Source organism: Somniosus microcephalus, unplaced genomic scaffold, assembly GCF_052327205.1.
Source record: "Somniosus microcephalus isolate GS21.2 unplaced genomic scaffold, FLI_Smic_1.0 unresolved_chr7, whole genome shotgun sequence".
NCBI lineage: Eukaryota > Metazoa > Chordata > Chondrichthyes > Squaliformes > Somniosidae > Somniosus > Somniosus microcephalus.
In genome coordinates this window covers 24,645,292-24,664,998 of record NW_028225185.1, presented here as the reverse complement: position 1 = coordinate 24,664,998, position 19,707 = coordinate 24,645,292, and the positions used below count along the sequence as shown (strand labels likewise).

Genomic DNA, 19,707 nt, shown 5'->3' with positions numbered 1-19,707 from the left:
CCAAAGGAAGTTGAAGTATTAAAATCACAAATGAGGTCACTAGTAAACCTCTAAGGATCATCTTCCGGAACTCCATTGACTCGGGAACAGTACCCGTGGATTGGAGGGTAGCTAATGTTACCCCAATATTTAAAAAGGGGGGTAGAGAGAAAGCAGGGAATTATAGACCAGTAAGCCTTACATCGGTTGTGGGCAAAATGCTAGAGTCCATTATTAAGGATAAAATAGCGGAGCACTTGACAAATGGGGAAAGGATCGGACAGAGTCAACATGGATTTACAAAGGGTAAATCGTGTTTGACTAATCTGCTGGAACTTTTTGAGGAGGTAACTGGTAGAATAGATGGGGGAGAGCCAGTGGATGTGGTGTACCTTGACTTCCAGAAAGCCTTCGATAAGGTTCCACACAAAAGATTATCATGCAAAATTAAGGCTCATGGGATTGGGGGCAAAGTATTAACGTGGATAGAGAACTGGCTGGCAGATAGAAAACAGAGAGTTGGAATAAACGGCTCATTTTCGGAGTGGCAGGCAGTGACCAGCGGGGTGCCGCAAGGATCTGTCCTGGGACCCCAGCTGTTCACAATATATATAAATGATCTGGATCAGGGAATTGGATGCAATATTTCCAAATTCGCTGACGACACTAAACTAGGAGGAGGGGTGGGCTCTGATGAGGATGTCAGGAGGCTACAGTGCGATTTGGACAGGTTGGGGGAATGGGCGGATACGTGGCAGATGCACTATAATGTGGATAAATGCAAGGTTATCCACTTTGGGGGTAAAAACAGGAGGGTAGATTATTATCTAAATGGCAATAGATTGGGAGATGGGGAAGTGCAGAGGGACCTGGGTGTTCTTGTGCACCAGTCACTGAAGGAGAGCATGCAGGTGCAACAGGCGATTAAGAAGGCAAATGGTATGTTGGCCTTCATATCAAGGGGGTTCGAGTATAGGAATAGGGATACCTTACTACAGCTGTACAAGGTGCTGGTGAGACCGCATCTGGAGTATTGTGTACAGTTTTGGTCGCCCCATCTGCGGAAGGATGTTCTTGCCATGGAAAGAGTGCAATGGCGATTCACCAGGCTGACACCTGGAATGGCGGGAATGACCTACGAAGAGAGATTAAATAGTTTGGGCTTGTACTCACTGGAGTTTAGAAGATTGAGAGGGGATCTCATCGAAACATATAAAATTATGGCAGGCCTGGACAGGCTGAATTCAGAGAGAATGTTTCCAATGGCCGGGGAGCACAGAACCAGGGGCCACAGTCTAAAAATAGCGGGCAAATCATTTAAAACAGAGATGAGGAAGAATTTCTTCACTCAAAGAGTGGTGAGCCTGTGGAATTCCCTGCCACAGAGGGCTGTGAAGGCTAATTCAATAAATATTTTCAAGAGAGAATTGGATATATTTCTGAAGGCTAAGGAGATTAAGGGTTACGGAGAAAAGGCGGGGACGGGGTACTGAACTGGTAAGATCAGCTATGATCTCAGACGAAGATCAGCCATGATCTCATTGAATGGCGGAGCATGCTCGAAGGGCCGAATGGCCTACTCCTGTTCCTATCTCTATGTATCTATGTATCTATGTAAACGACTTGCTGAAAGCCCAGAAAAAGCTGGATGCAGAGGTACACATGAAGAAGTCTCTTCAGGAAAGATGTCTGGATTTGGAACAAGAGCTGGCTAACGTCCAGCTGGGTATGGAGGAAATAGACGACCCTCTCACTGGTCTAGCTCAGGACGACACCGAATATTACCATGACCTGGTGGACGACACCGAATATTACGATGTCCTGTCCTGCCCAGCTTGTAACTTCGACTCCCAAAGTGCAGAAATCATGGAGGAGCACCAAAAGTCTACGGAACATCGGGAGAAGCTGGCTCTACGACGGAAACAGGAGGAAGAGAAGGAGGAACTGCGCATGCAGCTGGCAGCTGTGGCAGCTGACAATGGAGCCCAGAGAGTCTCCAAGAAGCAGAAAAGGAGACGCGGCCCCTTTAAGGCTGATTAGAGAGACGCGGCCACTTTAAGGCTGATTAGAGAGGCGCGGCCCCTTTAAGGCTGATGATAGAGACGCGGACCCTTTAAGGCTGATTATAGAGACCCGGCCCCTTTAAGGCGGATTATAGAGCCACGGCCCCTTTAAGGCTGATTATAGAGACGCGGCCCCTTTAAGTCGGATTATAGAGACGCGGCCTCTTTAAGGCGGATTATAGAGATGCAGCCTCTTTAAGGCGGATTATAGAAATGCGGCCCCTTTAAGGCGGATTAGAGAGACGCGGCCCCTTTAAGGCGGATTATCGAGCCGTGGCCCCTTTAAGGCGAATTATAGAGACGCGACCCCTTTATGGCTGATTTTAGCGCCGCGGCCCCTTTAAGACTGATTAGAGAGACGCGGCCCCTTTAAGGCTGATTACAGAGACGCGGCCCCTTTAAGGCTGATTAGAGAGACGCGGCCCCTTTAAGGCTGATTATAGAGACGCGGCCCCTTTAAGGCTGATTAGAGAGACGCGGCCCCTTTAAGGCGCATTATAGATACGCGGCCCCTTTAAGGCGGATTAGAGAGACGCAGCCCCTTTAAGGCTGATTAGAGAGACGCGGCCCCTTTAAGGCTGATTCGAGAGACGCGGCCCCTTTAAGGCGGATTAGAGAGACGCGGCCCCTTTAAGGCGAATTAGAGAGACGCGGCCCCTTTAAGGCGGATTAGAGAGACGCGGGCCCTTTAAGGCGGATTAGAGAGCCGCGGCCCCTTTAAGGCGGATTAGAGAGACGCGCCCCCTTTAAGCCGGATTATAGAGCCGCGGCCCCTTTAAGGCGGATTAGAGAGACGCGCCCCCTTTAAGCCGGATTATAGAGCCGCGGCCCCTTTAAGGCGGATTATAGAGACGTGCCCCCTTTCAGGCTGATTATGGAGCCGCGGCCACATTAAGGCTGATTAGAGAGACGCGGCCCCTTTAAGGCTGATTACAGAGACGCGGCCCCTTTAAGGCGGATGATAGAGCCGCGACCCCTTTAAGGCTGATTAGAGAGACGCAGCCCCTTTAAGGCTGATTATAGAGACGCGGCCCCTTTAAGGCGGATTATAGAGCCTGGCGCCTTTAAGGCGGATTATAGAGACGCGGCCCCTTTAAGGCGGATTAGAGCGAAGCGGCCCCTTTAAGGCTGATTAGAGAGACGCGGCCCCTTTAAGGCGGATTAGGAGACGTGGCCCCTTTAAGGCTGGTTAGAGAGACGCGGCCCCTTTAAGGCTGATTATAGAGACGTGGCCCCTTTAAGGCTGATTATAGAGACGCGGCCCCTTTAAGGTTGATTATAGAGACGCGCCTCCTTTAAGTCTGATTATAGAGACGCGGCCCCTTTAATGTGGATTATAGAGACGCGGCCCCTTTAATGCGGATTAGAGAGACGCGGCCCCTTTAAGGCGGATTATAGAGCCGCGGCCCCTTTAAGGCGGATTAGAGCGATGAGGCCCCTTTAAGGCGGATTATAGAGCCGCGGCCCCTTTAAGGCGGATTATAGAGACGCGACCCCTTTAAGGCTGATTATAGAGCCACGGCTGCTTTAATGCTGATTAGAGAGACGCGGCCCCTTTAAGGCTGATTGTAGAGACGCGGCACCTTTAAGGCGGATGATAGAGCCGCGGCCCCTTTAAGGCTGATTAGAGAGACGTGGCCCCTTTAAGGCTGATTATAGAGACGCGGCCCCTTTAAGGCGGATGATAGAGCCGCGGGCCCTTTAAGGCGGATTATAGAGACGCGGCCCCTTTAAGGCGGATTATAGCGACGCGGCCCCTTTAAGGCGGATTATAGAGACGCGGCCCCTTTAAGGCAGATTATAGCGACGCGGCCCCTTTAAGGCGGATTAGAGAGATGCGGCCCCTTTAAGGCGGATTCATAGAGTCATAGAGTCATAGAGTAATACAGCACGGATAGAGGCCCTTCGGCCCATCGTGTCCGCGCCGGCCATCAAGCCCTGTCTAATCTAATCCCATATTCCAGCATTTGGCCCGTAGCCTTGTATGCTATGGCATTTCAAGTGCACATCCAAATGCTTCTTAAATGTTGTGAGGGTTTCTGCCTCCACAACCCTTTCAGGCAGTGAGTTCCAGACTCCAACCACCCTCTGGGTGAAAAAGTTCTTTCTCAAATCCCCTCTAAACCTCCCGCCCTTTACCTTGAATCTATGCCCCCTAGTTATTGACCCCTCTACTAAGGGAAAAAGCTCCTCAGCATCCATCCTATCTATGCCCCTCATAATTTTGTACACCTCAATCATGTCCCCCCTCAGCCTCCTCAGCTCCAAGGAAAACAAACCCAACCTGCCCAGTCTCTCTTCATAGCTGAAGCGCTCCAGCCCTGGTAACATCCTGGTGAACCTCCTCTGCACCCTCTCTAACGCGATCACATCCTTCCTGTAGTGTGGCGACCAGAACTGCACACAATATTCCAGCTGTGGCCTAACCAGTGTTTTATACAGCTCCATCATAACCTCCTTGCTCTTATATTCAATGCCTCGGCTAATGAAGGCAAGTATCCCATATGCCTTTTTTACCACCTTATCCACCTGTTCCGCCGCCTTCAGGGATCTGTGTACTTGCACACCCAGATCCCTCTGACCCTCCGTCTTGCCTAGGGTCTTTCCATTCATTGTGTATTCCTTTGCCTTGTTAGTCCCCCCAAAGTGCATCACCTCGCACTTTTCCGGGTTAAATTCCATTTGCCACTGTTCCGCCCATCTGACCAACCCATCTATATCGTCCTGCAGACTGAGGCTACCCTCCTCGCTATTTACCACCCTACCAATTTTTGTATCATCCGCGAACTTACTGATCATACCCTTTACATTCATATCCAAGTCATTAATGTAGACCACAAACAGCAAGGGACCCAGCACCGATCCCTGTGGTACCCCACTGGCCACAGGCTTCCAGTCACAAAAACAACCTTCGACCATCACCCTCTGCCTCCTGCCACTAAGCCAGTTTTGTATCCAATGTGCCAAGGCACCCTGGATTCCATGGGCTCTTACCTTCTTGACCAGTCTCCTGTGCGGGACTTTATCGAAGGCCTTACTGAAATCCATGTATACCACATCCACTGCGTTACCCTCATCCACACACCTAGTCACCCCCTCAAAAAATTCAATCAAATTAGTCAGACATGATCTTCCCTTGACAAAGCCATGTTGACTATCCCTGATTAATCCTTGCCTCTCCAAGTGGAGACAAATTTTGTCCCTCAGGATTTTTTCCAATAATTTTCCTACCACTGATGTTAGGCTCACTGGCCTGTAGTTCCCCGGTTTTTCCCTACTACCCTTCTTGAATAATGGTACTACATTAGCGGGATTAGAGAGACGCGGCCCCTTTAAGGCGGATTATAGAGCCGTGGCCCCTTCAAGGCGGATTATAGAGACGCGACCCCTTTAAGGCTGATTATAGAGCCGCGGCCGCTTTAAGGCTGATTAGAGAGACGCGGCGCCTTTAAGGCTGATTATAGAGACGCGGCCCCTTTAAGGCGGATGATAGAGCCGCGGCCCCTTTAAGGCTGATTAGAGAGACGCGGCCCCTTTAAGGCTGATTATAGAGACACGGCCCCTTTAAGGCGGATGATAGAGCCGCGGCCCCTTTAAGGCTGATTATAGAGACGCGGCCCCTTTTAGGCGGATTATAGAGACGCGGCCCCTTTAAGGTGGATTAGAGAGACGCGGCCCCTTTAAGGCGGATTAGAGAGACGCGGCCCCTTTAAGGCTGATTAGAGAGACGCGGCCCCTTTAAGGCGGATTAGAGAGACGCGGCCCCTTTAAGGCTGATTAGAGAGACGCGGCCCCTTTAAGGCTGATTAGAGAGACGCGGCCCCTTTAAGGCTGATTAGAGAGACGCGGCCCCTTTAAGGCGTATTAGAGAGACGCGGCCCCTTTAAGGTGGATTAGAGAGACGTGGCCCCTTTAAGGCTGATTAGAGAGACGCGGCCCCTTTAAGGCTGATTAGAGAGACGCGGCCCCTTTAAGGCTGATTATAGAGACTCGGCCCCTTTAAGGCTGATTATAGAGACGCGGCCCCTTTAAGGCTGATTATAGAGACTCGGCCCCTTTAAGTCTGATTATAGAGCCGCGGCCCCTTTAAGGCGGATTAGAGAGACGCGGCCCCGTTAAGGCTGATTAGACCGACGACGCCCCTTTAAGCTGGATTAGAGAGACACGGCCCCTTTAAGGCGGATTAGAGAGACGCGGCCCCTTTAAGGCGGATTAGAGAGACGTGGCCCCTTTAAGGCTGATTAGAGAGACGCGGCCCCTTTAAGGCTGATTATAGAGACGCAACCCCTTTAAGGCTGATTATAGAGACTCGGCCCCTTTAAGGCTGATTATAGAGACGCGGCCCCTTTAAGGCTGATTATAGAGACTCGGCCCCTTTAAGTCTGATTATAGAGACGCGGCCCCTTTAAGGCGGATTAGAGAGACGCGGCCCCGTTAAGGCTGATTAGACCGACGACGCCCCTTTAAGCTGGATTAGAGAGACACGGCCCCTTTAAGGCGGATTAGAGAGACGCGGCCCCTTTAAGGCTGATTAGAGAGACCCGGCCCCTTTAAGGCGGATTAGAGAGACGCGGCCCCTTTAAGGCTGATTAGAGAGCCGCGGCCCCTTTAAGGCGGATTAGAGAGACGCGGCCCCTTTAAGTCTGATTATAGAGACGCGGCCCCTTTAAGGCGGATTATAGAGACGCGGTCCCTTTAAGGCGGATTATTCTTTGCTCTGAAAAAAACTACAACTTCCGGCGGCCGCGGTTCCGCACGTCACTTCCGGTCCTGAGCCGTGAAACTTCCAGGAGAGAAAAGAGTGAGAGAGACAGTCAGTGAGTGTGAAGAGAGTCACAGTGAGTGAGAGGCGGGAGCGGAGACAGACCCGCGGAGCCGACCCATGGAGGAGGTGGACCGGATCCTGATCCGCGCGCTGGCGCAAACCGGCTGGTGAGTCTCCGCCAGACAACACCCGCCCCCCCCCCGCCAGACACCGGACACCTCCCCCCGCCACCCAGACACCGGACACCCCCCCCCCCCCCGCCAGACACCGGACACTTCCCCCCCCAGACACCAGCACCCCCGCCACCCAGACACCGGACACTTCCCCCCCCAGACACCAGCACCCCCGCCACCCAGACACCGGACACTCCCCCCCCCCCCCCCCCCCCCCCCCAGACACCGGACACTCCCACCCCAGACACCCCCCCCCTCCACCCAGACACCGGACACTTCCCCTCTTTCCCCCCCCCCCCCCCCAGACACCAGCACCCCCGCCACCCAGACACCGGACACTTCCCCTCCCCCCCCCCCCCCCCAGACACCGGACACTTCCCCCCCCAGACACCCCCCCCCCTCCACCCAGACACCGGACACTTCCCCTCCCCCCCCCCCCCCCAGACACCGGACACTTCCCCCCTCAGACACCCCCCCCCCCTCCACCCAGACACCGGACACTTCCCCTCCCCCCCCCCCCCCCCAGACACCGGACACTCCCACCCCAGACACCCCCCCCTCCACCCAGACACCGGACACTTCCCCTCCCCCCCCCCCCCCCCAGACACCGGACACTCCCACCCCAGACACCCCCCCCCTCCACCCAGACACCGGACACTTCCCCTCCCCCCCCCCCCCCCCCCCCCAGACACCGGACACTCCCACCCCAGACACCCCCCCCCTCCACCCAGACACCGGACACTTCCCCTCTTTCCCCCCCCCCCCCCCAGACACCGGACACTCCTTTCCCCCCCCCCCCCCCCAGACACCGGACACCTCCCCCCCCAGACACCAGCCCCCCCCCCCCCCGCTCCACACAGACACCGGACACTCCCCCCTCCCCGCAGACACCAGACCCCACCCCCGCAGACACCAGACAACCCCCCCCCCCCCCCCCCAAAGACACCGTACTCCTTCCGCGAGACACCGGACATCCCCCCCAGACCCCAGATAATCTCCCACAGATACCGGACACCCCCCCCCCGCAGACACCAGACAACCCCCACCCCCCCCAAGACACCGGACACTCCCCCCCCCCCCCCCCAGACACCAGCCCCCGCCACGCAGACACCGGACACTTCCCCTCCCCCCCCCCCCCCCCCCCTCCCAGACACCGGACACTCCTTCCCCCCCCCCCCCCCCCCCCAGACACCGGACACTCCCACCCCAGACACCCCCCCCCCCCCCCCGCTCCACACAGACACCGGACACTCCCCCCTCCCCGCAGACACCAGACCCCACCCCCGCAGACACCAGACACCCCCCCCCCCCCCCAAAGACACCGGACACCTTCCGTGAGACACCGGACATCCCCCCCAGACCCCAGATAATCTCCCCCAGATACCGGACACCCCCCCCCCCCCCCAAACAGACACCAGACCTCCCCCTAGACACCCCCCAACAGACACCCCCCCCCCCCCCCTTACTGTCGGGTGCTCCGTGCTGATTGTTCTTTCTTTCCCAGTGAGATCCCTGAGGATGTGGAGAGCGTCCAGCAGTTTTCCACGGAGCTGATTGTGGAGGCGGTGGTTCGCTGCCTGCGGATCATTGACGGCTCCCTCGGGAATGGCCTCAGTCACCTGCTTCCACCGGGAATGTCGGCCAGGTTCCGGATCGGGATGAGCCTGGCGCAGGCCTGCCAGGTAAGTTCAGCTCAGACTCCCAGCACCAGTCACCGAGGGTCATCCTGATTATTGGGCGAGACACGACTCCCGACTCCCTGCACCCCCTCCCCCGACTCCGAGGCCCCTGCATTCCCGCCCCCCTCTCTCCCGACTCCCAGACCCTGCATCCCCTCCCCCCCCCCCCGACTCTCAGACCCCTGCATCTCCTCCATCCCCGCCCCCTCTTTCCCGACCCCCAGACTCCTGCATCCCCTCCCTCCCGACTCCGAGATCCCTGCCCCCTCCCTCCCGACCCCCAGACCCCTGCATCCCCTCCCCCTCTCTCCCGACTCCCAGACTCCTGCATCCCCTCCCTCACGACTCCAGGCGCCCGGAACCCCTGCTCCAAACCCCCTCAAGATCCCCCCTCTCCTGGTGCCTGGCCCCCCTCTCCCGGGGACCTCCTGCTACTGGTGACTAAACCTGCCCCCCACAGACCCTACCCCCCCCCCCCCCCCCCCCGGCTCATGGTCCCAGTTGTCTTTGCTGTGGGGCTGCTGCCGGCCAATGTGGAATTGAGTAAAATGATCATCACTTGCTGCTGCGGCTGGATAATTACCGTCTGCTTGGGTTCAGGACCTGGGATACGAAGGAGAGATCGGCTACCAGACCTTCCTGTACAGTAACGAGCCCGAGATCCGACGGCTCCTCATGTTCCTGGTGGAGAAGCTACCTCGAGACAGTGTCGACTCAGCGCACCAGCCCGCAGGTTTGGTTTAGGAGTCGAATGCATTGCCGGATTGTGTGGGATTTGGGTTTGTTCATTCTCCTGGGTCAGTTTAGAACGTTTATTGGCAAGATGCCTACAGTTTGAACACATTTGAGTGACTTGTTGAGGCCCCCCTCTCTCGGGGGGAATGGTGTCTGGCAGCACAGATGGTCAGCAGGGAATCGGAGAAATACGGAAGGATTCGACTGGAAAGGGTCTGTTAATGTTTGGACACAGTAAGGGGAGGTTTCCCCACAGCGATGTTCTTGGAGCAATGCATTGGGAAATTGCACGCCTCCCCCTCGGCAGTTTCTCTCCGTTAACCGCAGGCTGGGAGTGTGCGATTTTGTGATGTGTGCAAGTGGAAAGGGTGCGTTAATGGGCAGCACGCATTCCTCCCTAAATGATGTACTCGTAGCGGGAGGAGGGGCTTTGGGACAGGTTTGGAAACGGTGGGAAGGAAAATGAGTTTTTTTTTTGGGCTGCTACGGGTTGGGTGAAAGAGCAGGCGGGAGATAATTGGCTGCAAGCACTATATCACTTTATTTCATTAACCTGCCCGTGATCCTGTGACAGGGAAATCCGTGGTGCTGCAGCGCGCTATTGCTTCCAAGATCAAACAGCAACTAGCCATACCGTGGGTGCCAGCCTCTCTCCGGACTCCATCCCTCCTTCGGCTGCAGGTTGGTTTTCTGACTTTAGTCCGCAGTTGTGCTCTGGCTCAATGTGTTGATCGTGTAGCGTCTCGGTGTAACCTTTCCGAAAACGTTTGATATATTCGGTCCTACATGCGCAGGGTTTAATGCAGTCACGGGAGGCCATTGGGCCCATGTTTGTGCCAGCTCTTTGCTAGACCAATCCCACCGCCCTGCTCTCTCGCTCTCTCTCTCTCTCACTCTCTCTCTCTCTCAGTTCAGTTCAGTTCAGTTCAGTTCAAATGCTTTATTGGCATGAAAGTTTACAGAGAACCATATTGCCAAAGCTTACATAGCAAAAAGGTACAGTTTTCCAACATTCTGTAGGTGTCAATCGATTTGACATTTGTTGGGTACATACAATATTACTTTTAAACAATATTAATTTTAAACAGTCTTTCTACTTCATTTGGTACGTTCAATATTAATTTTAAACAGTCTTAATTTTAAACAGTCCTCAGGTTGTGACATGTTGTTACATATTTGGCCCCAAGGTATGGTCTGTCTCCTTCTCCTAGGACTAATCTCAATTTTGACAGATCATCCAATTCCTTGAAATCTGGGGTTGTTTGGCTTAGCTTGTTGAATAATATGTTTCTTGATGTGTTGAATTTTTCGCATTTTAGGAGGAAATGCATTTCTGTTTCAACCTCGCCAGCCAGACATTGATCGCATATTCTATTCTCTCTAGGCTGCCAGGATTTCTTGTATCTGCCTTTTTCAATTTCCAGTTGGTGGTCGCTTAGTCTGTACCTGGTGAGGGTCTGTCTCTGTTTTGTGTCTCTGATGGTCGTGAGGTAGTCTGCCAGTTTATATTCTCTTTTTAGGGCCCGGTAACATTCTAATCTGCTTTGGCTTTCGGTTATTTTGTTCCAATGTTCCAGGTAGGTTTCTTTGCATTTTTTAATGATTTGGTTCACTCGGATTGGTGTTTGGACGGCTGTGTTGGTCTGGGGCTGGTCAGGGTCCGGCTGAGTACTTAGTTTCAGTAGCAGCTGACTCAGGGGACTCTTTTCTGGGTTTAGCTCTTGGGTCTGAAAGGCTTTGAAATGAAGGGTGTCTGGGGAGCTAGATTTGAGGTGATTTAGGAAGTTTAGTGCTCGTTTTTGGATGTTTATTATCAGTGGGTATCTGCCTAGTTCGGCTCTGCATGCATTTGTTGGCGTTTTCCTTTGGGTGCGAAGGATGCTTCGGCAGAATTCTGCATGTAGGGCTCTCTCTCTCTCTCTCTCTCTCTCTCTCTCTCTCTCTCTCTCTCTCACGGTAAGCATTCCATGCTCCAACAACTCTCTGAAGAAATGTCTCCTAATCTCTTTCCTCACTCTATTAATGACAACAGTTTTTAAATTGGTGACTCCTCATCACTGACTCCACAACCAGAGGTAAGAGTCTTTCCCTAATAATTTTACCAACCTCCATGTAATCGCCTCTAATGTTTTTACATTTCCCCACACTGTTTGCCAAGCCCCCCACGTTTATGTTGTCAGCAGATTTCGATATCACACTCCCTAAACCCAAATTCAAAACATTGAAATCTACAGAGAGCAGAGTTGGCCCCAGCTCTGACCCTTAAATACACCACTTCAAACCCTTCTCCAATACAAACACCGTTCCCCCTCCAGCACCAGTAACCCACACATTTCTGAACTCTCACTCATTTTATCTCCAATTACTCTAAGAATTTGTTGTTTGCCTAACTGGACTGTAGTTACCCAATTTCCTCTTCTCTCCCTTCATAAAGCTGGAATCCTCCACGCTGCCACACATTTGCTTATCGAAGTACGATTGTGGTCTGAGCCTCTGCTTTTTTTCGGCAGTCCCTCGGAACCGAGGATGACTTGCTTCCACACTAACAATGAGTTCTCAGGTGACTGATGAGTCCAATGCGGGACCTACAGTCTCTGTCACAGGTGGGGCAGACGGTGGTTGAAGGGGGCGGGTGGGTGGGGTGCTTGGGTTGACGTGCGCCCCTTGTGCTGCCTGCGCTTGGCTTCCGCTTGCTCCCGGCGAAGAGACTCGAGGTGTTCGGCGCCTTCCCGGATGCTTCTCCTCCACTTTGTGCGGTCTTGGGCCAGGGATTCCCAGGTGTCGGTGGGGATGTTGCACTTTTTCAAGGAGGCTTTGAGGGTGTCCTTGAAGCGTTTCCTCTGCCCATCTGGGGCTCTCTTGCCGTGTCGGAGCTCCGAGTAGAGCGCTTGTTTTGGGAGCCTCGTATCGGGCATGCGGACAATGTGACCCATCCATCGGAGCTGATCGAGCATGGTCAGAGCTTCGATGCTGGGGATGTTGGCCTGAGCGAGAACACTGACGTTGGTGCACCTGTCCTGCCAATGGATTTGCAGGATCTTGCGGAGGCAGCGTTGGTGGGACCTCTCCAGTGCTTTGAGGTGCCTGCTGTACATGGTCCATGTCTCTGAGGCATACAGCAGGGCGGGTATCACTGCTGCTCTGTAGACCATGAGCTTAGTGCCGGCTTTCTGGCCTGCTCCTCTCTGACTCACCTGAACTGTTTTTATTGCTATCCAATCAGGGACCATTCACTCTGCACCCAAAGACACCAGTCACCAAACGTACCAGAAGAAACAGTCCATAATATCGAGCGTTGTCAAACTCCTTTTGCTTCTGTTGCAGAGCTCTCGTCTGATGCACAAGTTCCGCAGTCAGCCTCTCAGTTTACCTGAAAACTATTCCACTGTAAAGAAAATTCCGAAAGGTGGCGTATGTTCATCACGGCCAGTTTGGTGAAGTTTAGATTCCTCTTTTAGCACTGCACGGTAGTGGGCAGTTTATGGGGTGTGGTTTATATATTGGGGCAGTTTATGGGGTGTGGTTTATATATTGGGGCAGTTTATGGGGTGTGGTTTATATATTGGGGCAGTTTATGGGGTGCGGTTTATATATTGGGGCAGTTTATGGGGTGCAGTTTATATATTGGGGCAGTTTATGGGGTGCAGTTTATATATTGGGGCAGTTTATGGGGCGCGGTTTCTATATTGGGGCAGTTTATGGGGCACGGTTTCTATATTGGGGCAGTTTATGGGGTGCAGTTTATATATTGGGGCAGTTTATGGGGTGCAGTTTATATATGGGGCAGTTTATGGGGCGCGGTTTCTATATGGGGGCAGTTTATGGGGCGCGGTTTATATATTGGGGCAGTTTATGGGGCGCGGTTTATATATTGGGGCAGTTTATGGGGCGCGGTTTATATATTGGGGCAGTTTATGGGGTGCAGTTTATATATTGGGGCAGTTTATGGGGCGCGGTTTATATATTGGGGCAGTTTATGGGGTGCGGTTTATATATTGGGGCAGTTTATGGGGCGCGGTTTATATGGGGCAGTTTATGGGGCGCGGTTTCTATATTGGGGCAGTTTATGGGGCGCGGTTTCTATATTGGGGCAGTTTATGGGGCACGGTTTCTATATTGGGGCAGTTTATGGGGTGCAGTTTATATATTGGGGCAGTTTATGGGGTGCAGTTTATATATGGGGCAGTTTATGGGGCGCGGTTTCTATATTGGGGCAGTTTATGGGGTGCGGTTTATATATGGGGGCAGTTTATGGGGCGCGGTTTATATATTGGGGCAGTTTATGGGGCGCGGTTTATATATTGGGGCAGTTTATGGGGCGCGGTTTATATATTGGGGCAGTTTATGGGGTGCAGTTTATATATTGGGGCAGTTTATGGGGCGCGGTTTATATATTGGGGCAGTTTATGGGGTGCGGTTTATATATTGGGGCAGTTTATGGGGCGCGGTTTATATGGGGCAGTTTATGGGGTGCGGTTTATATATTGGGGCAGTTTATGGGGCGCGGTTTATATATTGGGGCAGTTTATGGGGCGCGGTTTATATATTGGGGCAGTTTATGGGGTGCGGTTTATATATTGGGGCAGTTTATGGGGCGCGGTTTATATGGGGCAGTTTATGGGGTGCGGTTTATATATTGGGGCAGTTTATGGGGCGCAGTTTATGGGGCGCGGTTTATATGGGGCAGTTTATGGGGTGCGGTTTATATATTGGGGCAGTTTATGGGGCGCGGTTTATATATTGGGGCAGTTTATGGGGCGTGGTTTATATATTGGGGCAGTTTATGGGGCGCGGTTTATATATGGGGGCAGTTTATGGGGTGCGGTTTATATATTGGGTTTATGGGGCGCGGTTTATTTATGGGGGCAGTTTATGGGGTGCGGTTTATATATTGGGGCAGTTTATAGGGTGCGGTTTATATCTGGGGCAGTTTATGGGGTGCAGTTTATATACGGGGCAGTTTATGGGATGCAGTTTTTTATTGGGGCGGTTTATATATTGGGGCAGTTTATGGGGTGTGGTTTATATAGGGGGGGCGGTTTATATATGGGGGCAGTTTATGGGGCGCGGTTTATTTATGGGGTGCGGTTTATATATAGGGGCAGTTTATGGGGCGCGGTTTATATATGGGGGCAGTTTATGGGGTGTGGTTTATATGGGCAGTTTATAGGGTGCGGTTTATTTATGGGGTGTGGTTTATATATGGGGGGCGGTTTATATATGGGGGCAGTTTATAGGGTGCGGTTTATATATGGGGCAGTTTATAGGGTGCGGTTTATTTATGGGGTGTGGTTTATATAGGGCAGTTTATGGGGTGTGGTTTATATATGGGGGGCGGTTTATATATGGGGCAGTTTATAGGGTGCGGTTTATATATGGGGGCGGTTTATGGGGCGCGGTTTATTTATGGGGTGTGGTTTATATATGGGGAAGTTTATAGGGTGCGGTTTATATATGGGGGCGGTTTATGGGGCGCGGTTTATTTATGGGGCGCGGTTTATTTATGGGGTGTGGTTTATATATGGGGGGCGGTTTATATATGGGGGGCGGTTTATGGGGTGCGGTTTATATATGGGAGGCGGTTTATATTCACTATCTCCTGTGGTGTTTGCATATATTAGGAATGATTTGTAGCTTTATCTTGGGTTCATACCTAAGCTGCAGAATTTTCCCGGGTCGTGTGCCAGTTGCCACTGTCTACTCCTAATGTGCTCCTGGGTCCAGGGCAGGGTGAGCAGCATTCCTGGCAGAGCGGAGACTTGCCCTGGTTGGGGGAGCCCGTGTCACTGAGATTTCGCCTACTCTCAGTGCTGCCATTAACTGCATGTTGCAGCTGTGATTGTGTGATGTGCTGTTAATTGTTTCATCTCCCCATCAAATTCTCTGAGCTGACGGCAGATTGCATTTGTCTCTTATTCTGTAGAAGTGAAGGAGTATTACGATCTGTACCTCCCGTCCGTCACTGCCCAGCCCTGCCACCACTCCTTCATTGCTGCGTCCCTGCTGGAGCGGTCTGTGTCTGACCTGAGTGCTGTTCAGGAGTGGGAGGTGGAGTGGAACAGCCAGGGCCTGGTGTCTCGCCTTTCTCCAGAGGTATGTGTCCACCGCTCGTCAGGCTAGCTGGAAATTCCGGACAAGTGTAGGCGTTTCACCCTTCAAAACATCTCCATTGAATTTTGTTGTAAAGAGTGGGCGGGAGGGAGTTGGAGTCGGATGAAGTCGAGTTGAGCATCAGGAAACGCGTTGTCTGGGTTTGCGGCCTGAGTGGCGTACGAACAATGACGGACCGGTAAAGACCCTCTGGTCCATCCAGCCTGTCTCGCACGATTGCGATACCTTGTGTAACACAACATATACACGCCCCACCCGAAACCATGTGATCTGGGAGAGGCAACATTTTTGTTTTAAAAACCCCAGGCCAATTTGGGAGAAAAAATATCTGGGAAATTCCCCTCCGACCCATCTAGGCGATGGAAACTAGTCCAGGAGATCGATCGTTCTGGCCCTGAATTCCCTGCAGTGCCCACCTTCTGTAAGAGGTCATCACCCCAGCCAGAAACAGGTCCAACTCTCGCTTGAAGGAATTCAGTGAATCCGTGTCCACCACACGAGCAGACAGCCTGTTCCAGAGGCCCACTATTCTCTAGGGAAAGAATCACCTGACATCTAACCTAGATCTGGCCTAGCACAACTTAAAATTGTGACCCCTAGTCCTTCCTAACCTAATTTAATTGGATCAACCGTTGCCTCGAAGACAGTCTATTCCCTTCATTATCTTATCAATCAGATCACCTAAGTCTGTGCTTCTCTGAAGTGTAGAGTCCCAACTCTTAGCCTATCTTGATAACTGAGGCTTGATACTGGGAATTAGTCTAGTGGCCATCCTCTGCACCCTCTCCAAAGCCTCAATATCACCCACCATGTGAGGAGATCAAAACTGGACACAGTATTCGAAGTGAGGTCCGACCAAGGCCTTGTACAAGTAGTATGACTCGTCTTCTAATCAATTGTCCTATAGATGCACCCCAACACCCTGTTCGCTCTAGGTATTGCTTCAGATCATTGCTCTTGTGTCTGTCGAGATGTATGCACTAGAACACCCAGATCTCTCTCTCCGCCTTCTTTAATGCTGGTTCCACTTCACATCAGGCTTTTACCGTTTACCACAACATTAAAGGTAAAGGAGCTGGAGTCGGCCATACAGCCCCTGGAGCCTGCTCCGCCATTCAATAAGATCATGGCTGATCATCAACATAGAAACATAGAAGATAGGAGCAGGAGTCGGCCGTACGGCCCCTGGAGCCTGCTCCGCCATTCAATAAGATCATCGACCTCAACTCCACTTTCCCGCCCGATCTCCATATCCCTCGATTCCCCTAGAGTCCAGAAATCTCTCGATCTCGGCCTTGAATAGACTCAACGACTGAGCCTCCATGGCCCTCTGGGGCAGAGAATTCCAAAGATTCACCGCCCTCTGAGTGAAGAAATTCCTCCTCATCTCAGTCCTCAATGGCCGACCCCTTATCCTGAGACTGTGACCCCTGGTTCTAGACTCTCTAGCCAGGGGGGAAACAGCCTCTCAGCATCTACCCTGTCAATCCCCCTCAGAATCTTTTATCTTTCAATGAGATCACCTCTCATTCTTCTAAACTCCAGAGAGTATCGGCCCAATCTACACAATCTCTCCTCATAGGACAGCCCTCTCATCCCAGGGATCAATCTCGTGAACCTTCGTTGCACCGCCTCCAAGGCAAGTATATCCTTCCTCCGATAAGGAGACCAGGACTGTGCCCAGTACTCCAGGTGTGGTCTCACCAAGGTCCTGTACAATTGTAGCAAGACTTCCTCACTCTTATACTCCAATCCCCTTGCAATAAAGGCCAACGTGCCATTCACCTTCCTTATTGTTTGCTGTACCTGCATGTTCGCTTTCTGTGTTTCTTGCACGAGGACACACACATCTCTCTGAACACCAACATTTGAAAGTTTCTAACCATTTTAAAAAATATTCTGTTTTTCTATTCTTCCTACCAAAGTGAATAACCTCACATTTCCCTACATTATACTCCATCTGCCACCTTCCTACCCCCTCACTTAGTCTATCTAAGATTGTGTTGGATCTGAACCAGTATTATTCATGTAACAGGTGGTGACGAACAGCACCTCCGCAGTCTGCTCCTTCATTGCTTCAATCTCCTCTCCCACTCCGTCTGCCTCCAATGTTGCTTTACTTTCTCTCTAACTTGGGGTACAGTTTCCCTCGCAGCTCTACCCTGGTATTATTTAGCCACTATGGGTTGTTCCTGCATGCAGACTCTCCCTTGTTTCAAAATCTTTTTGCTTTCCCTTTTCAGGAATATAAAGCGAGAAAAGGCCAGAGGCTGCAGAGACGGATTCGGGAGCATTTACAGCGGTGCGCTCAGCACAGCTCCGGGGCACACAGCTCGCAGCCCACGGCCTCTGACCTGACACAGATACTTCAATCCTACAGCACTGGAGCAGCAGACACTGTCACCAAAGGGTCCCGCTTCACACGTACCGAGAAATTCACCTTCACACAGGTAGGAATAGGATTCACTCAAAGCTTACTGCACTGCGCGGGGCACTGGGGGGGTGCGCGTGCACGGGGCACTGGGGGGGGTGCGCGTGCGCGGGGCACTGGGGGGGGGTGCGCGTGCGCGGGGCACTGGGGGGGGTGCGCGGGGCACTGGGGGGGTGCGCGTGCACGGGGCACTGGGGGGGGTGCGCGGGGCACTGGGGGGGGGTGCGCGTGGGCGGGGCACTGGGGGGGGTGCGCGTGCGCGGGGCACTGGGGGGGGTGCGCGTGCGCGGGGCACTGGGGGGGGTGCGCGTGCGCGGGGCACTGGGGGGGGTGCGCGTGCGCGGGGGCACTGGGGGGGGGGGTGCGCGTGGGGCGGGGCACTGGGGGGGGGGTGCGCGTGGGCGGGGCACTGGGGGGGGTGCGCGTGGGCGGGGCACTGGGGGTGCGCGTGCGCGGGGCACTGGGGGGGGTGCGCGTGCGCGGGGCACTGGGGGGGGTGCGCGTGCGCGGGGCACTGGGGGGGGTGCGCGTGCGCGGGGCACTGGGGGGGGTGCGCGTGGCGCGGGGGCACTGGGGGGGGTGCGCGGGGGCACTGGGGGGGTGCGCGTGCGCGGGGCACTGGGGGGGGTGCGCGGGGGCAATCGGGGGGGGGTGCGCAGGCGTGGCGCGGAGCACTGCCGGGGGGGGTGCGCTGTGCGCGGGGCAACTGGGGGGGGGGTGCGCGGGGCACTGGGGGGGGAGTGGGTGCGTGAGTGGGGGGGGTCTGCGCGCGGGTGATCACTAGATTTTCTGCAACGACCTAGTAGGTTCTGGTTCAGAGATTCGGCATCAAACCTGCAGTCAGTGACCTGATATCACACCCTGACACCTCTGCGGTGTGTAGACCCTATGCTGCTCTGACCATCAGCTGTCCCTCACTGATTTTTATAGAATAATTGCTGCCTGTCCCGCGAGGCAGGAAGGGAGAATTGTCGATCACTCGACCAGGGCCCGCTCTGGAGCTGGCGGGTTGGAACAGCTGGCCTGCACTCACTTTGTCCTCTGTTTGTTTTTTCACAGGAGGCTGAGCAGATCGTCCGTCAGATGGAGGTCGCTGGCAGCACATTGTCGTCCGCACGGGAATCTGAAGAGGTAAGCGGCAGTAAACTGCAGTTTGTGCCAGTACAAGCCAGTGCACCTCTGATCATGCTGTGCGAGTGCCTGAATCTAATAAACCCTCCTCCCCAATCTAATCAAATGTCCCAGACTTCAGGAGGACAGAGACAGTCTGGTGAAATGTGCAGACACATGGCAGAGAAGTGTGAAGTAATTCATTTTGATCAGAAGAATGAGGAGAGGCAATATAAACAAAATGATATAATTTTAAAGGGGAGCAGGAACAGAGACACCGGGGGGGCGGGGTGTACGTACACAAATCATTGGTGACAGGACAAGTTAAGAAACTGTTAAGCATCTGGGACCCTGGTCCTTTATTAATAGAGGCATAGAGTACACAGGCCAGGAAGTTACTGCGAAACCTTAAAACACTGGTCCGGCCTCGGCTGGAGTATTGTGTCCAATTCTGGGCCCCGCACTTTAGGAAGGATGTCAAGGCCTTGGAGAGGGTGCAGAGGAGATTGACCAGAATGGTACCAGGGATGAGGGGCTTCAGTGATGTGGAGAGACTGGAGAAGCTGGGGTTGTTCTCCTTAGAGCAGAGAAGGTTAGGGGAGATTGACCAGAATGGTCCCAGGGATGAGGGACTTCAGTGACGTGGAGAGACTGGAGAAGC

At 53.3% G+C, this 19,707-nt stretch overlaps 1 protein-coding gene across 1 annotated transcript; it reads left to right on the top strand.

Annotated features, from left to right (window-relative positions):
• The first annotated feature begins 6,801 nt into the window (after positions 1 to 6,801).
• Positions 6,802 to 19,458, top strand: LOC147086633 (coiled-coil domain-containing protein 22-like). Its single transcript, XM_085978289.1, has 9 exons — positions 6,802 to 6,974; positions 8,485 to 8,662; positions 9,260 to 9,392; positions 9,969 to 10,075; positions 12,719 to 12,800; positions 15,318 to 15,487; positions 17,749 to 17,955; positions 18,996 to 19,273; positions 19,416 to 19,458. Exons 1-9 carry the CDS (start codon positions 6,925 to 6,927, stop codon positions 19,456 to 19,458), a joined length of 1,248 nt encoding a protein of 415 aa, XP_085834415.1. The 5' UTR covers positions 6,802 to 6,924.
• Positions 19,459 to 19,707: the final 249 nt, after the last annotated feature.

Excerpts from the sequence above, each read along its gene's own strand:
- LOC147086633 (XM_085978289.1), top strand. The coding sequence starts at position 6,925 with ATGGAGGAGGTGGACCGGATCCTGATCCGCGCGCTGGCGCAAACCGGC. Across the intron at positions 15,488-17,748 it reads TGTCTCGCCTTTCTCCAGAG|GAATATAAAGCGAGAAAAGG; the intron begins GTATGTGTCCAC and ends TTCCCTTTTCAG. Across the intron at positions 17,956-18,995 it reads AGAAATTCACCTTCACACAG|GAGGCTGAGCAGATCGTCCG; the intron begins GTAGGAATAGGA and ends GTTTTTTCACAG.